This window comes from Penaeus monodon, chromosome 27 (genome assembly GCF_015228065.2).
Source record: "Penaeus monodon isolate SGIC_2016 chromosome 27, NSTDA_Pmon_1, whole genome shotgun sequence".
Taxonomy (NCBI): Eukaryota; Metazoa; Arthropoda; class Malacostraca; order Decapoda; family Penaeidae; genus Penaeus; species Penaeus monodon.
Window position 1 is genome coordinate 7,966,783 of NC_051412.1, and position 2,482 is coordinate 7,969,264.

General features: G+C 49.8%; 1 protein-coding gene across 1 annotated transcript; it reads left to right on the forward strand.

Annotated features, from left to right (window-relative positions):
- The first annotated feature begins 1,683 nt into the window (after nt 1-1,683).
- LOC119590407 (long-chain-fatty-acid--CoA ligase 4-like) lies at nt 1,684-2,181 on the forward strand. Its single transcript, XM_037939075.1, has one exon. It carries the CDS (start codon nt 1,684-1,686, stop codon nt 2,179-2,181), a length of 498 nt encoding a protein of 165 aa, XP_037795003.1.
- The last annotated feature ends 301 nt before the right edge of the window (nt 2,182-2,482 follow it).

Genomic DNA, 2,482 nt, shown 5'->3' on the forward strand with positions numbered 1-2,482 from the left:
ATATTATTCCTAATACGTCATGGTAACCTAGTTAGGTCTAATGCTAAAGATAATTATATAGACCCTGCCAGAGCGTACACACATAAACACTAATACACAAAAACACACATTCACGTTTTGTCACATACACCACTGCCCCCCCCCCCTTCACACACACTTGCTCAACGAAAAATACTCATATCTAGGTTTAAGATGCGTTACGTTTTGATTATGGATTAATTGAAGTAAATCATAACATAATGGTTGTATAGTGAATGGATTATTTTTTTACTTTAAAAGTTGTACTTCATTCTCAGTTTCGCGTTCTTAATTTTGCTTGGGTTTTTCTCATGCTACTTGATATTTTCCTTTGCTGCTTCCTTGGAGTTACTTCGGTCTAAGCAGGTCTAGCTCTAGGATTTTCAGGCATAAGCAGTCTTCGCAAAGCCCGCGCCCAAGTCAAGCGAGGCAATGCCATCGCAGGTCTTTGGCGTCCGCAACGAAGCTGGCTACTGGGTAAAGGCAGATCCTGGCTTCTCGAGAGGTACCGTTTTGGAGGAGGAATTCCGGGCCGCTAATGTGACTACGCTGCCGGACATCGTGGAGAATGCCGCCGCCAAACTAGGCGACAAGCCTTGCATGGGCACGCGGTAGCTCTTGGCTCGAGATTGCTGCGTGGTTGATGGCTAGAAAATCGAAAAGCTACACCTTGGGGAGTACTCGTTCATGACATATCGTGAGCTGCAAGATACGGTGGCTAATTTCAGCCAGGGCCTCGCCAAGATTGGCACGGGAGTTAGCGGCAGAGTAGCAATATTCTCTGAAACGCGTGCCGAGTGGTTCATGGCGACCATGGGTTGCCTGCGCCAAGGGCTGACAGTCGTGACTGTGTTCAGTAACCTTTCAGCCAAGGAGATTGCTATGTCACTTTGTGAGACTGAAGTTAACGTTCTCATAACGTCGCAAGACCTTCTCGAACGCACGGCGGAGGTTCTCGGTAAGTGTCCTGCGATCACGCATGTGATCGTGTTCGAAGATCAGCTGGAGGGTTTGGGTACAGTGCCCGAAACTCTAAAAGATGTGGCTGTGATCCCCTTCAAGGAAGTGGTGATGAGCGGAAAGTTCCTGAACGCCCCCTTGCGCTAGCCGACTGCCAGCGATGTGGCGATCATCATGTACACAAGCGGTTCAATGAGTCTTCCGAAGGGCACGGAGCTAACGCACGCTAGCATAGTAAGTGCGGTCATATCATATGCCTATGTGGCAGATATCCGCGAAGACGACCGCTATCTGGCCTTCCTTCCCCTCGCCCACGTGATGGAGTTTTGCACCGAAATCGCTCTTGTAGCCCTGAACAACGTGATTATGTATGGGTCGCCAAAGACGTTGACCAACAACAGCCCTAAAATCATGCCGGGCACACTAGGCGACGCACAGGTGGCTAAGCCTACGTACATAAACGCGGTGCCGCTCGTCCTCGACAGAATCGTCGATGGCGTCATGGAGCGGGTCACGGAAAAGAGCAATCTCATGCAAAACATTTTTGCGAAAGCTCTTGCAAAGAAGGAGTCGCAGGAGACCTCGGCGTTTGTGAAAAAACTCATCGACCTTATGGTGTTTAGGGAAGTTGCTGCGTAAATGGGCGGCAAGTTGCGCATAATATTGGTGGGAGGAGCTCCTTTGTCGGAAACGACGCATTCCAGGATGCGAGCCTTGTTTGGGTGCACGATACAGGTGGGCTACGGCGCCACCGAGACATGCTCGTGCATCTCTGGAACCCTACCCTGCGACCTCCGAACCGGCCTTTGTGGTGGGCCTTGCCACGGTGTCCTTGTGAATCTTGCTGACTGGGGCGAATATCGCATTACAGACAAGCCATACCCCCGGGGAGAAGTTCTCGTGGGTGGACCTAACGTCGTGAATGGATACTTCCTGAGGCCTGAGAAGACGAAGGAGGCGTTTTTCGAGATGGATGGCGTGCGTTGGTTCAAGACCGGCGACATCGCCGAGATCGACGACACAGGTGCTATTCGCATTATCGACCGCATTGGCGACATCATAAAACTCCTCGATGGTGAGTACATTGCTTTAGGCAAAATCGAAATGTATCTGCAGCAGCACCCCATTGTAGAGAATGTATTCGTGCATGCGAAAGCCGGCGCTCAAAGATGTGTTTGCATTGTAGTTCCCAATGCAAAGTAGATAATGGACATTGCAAGGGGCCTGAAAATAGAAGTCGATAGGAGCTACCGAAGCATCTGCAAGCAGCCTGAAGTGGTGGCCAATGTGTTGGATGTTCTGCAGAAGTTTGGCTTATAGCAAGGACTTCAATTGCGGGATATTCCTATTGCTCTGTATCTGTCCCCTGATCCGTGGACGCCTAGCGGTGGTCTTGTTGGACCTGCGTTCAAGCTGAGAAGGAGGGCACTCGAGTGGCATTTCCGTGATATACTAAATAGAATGAGCCAGTCTTATGATTCCCTTAATTTATATATGCACTTTT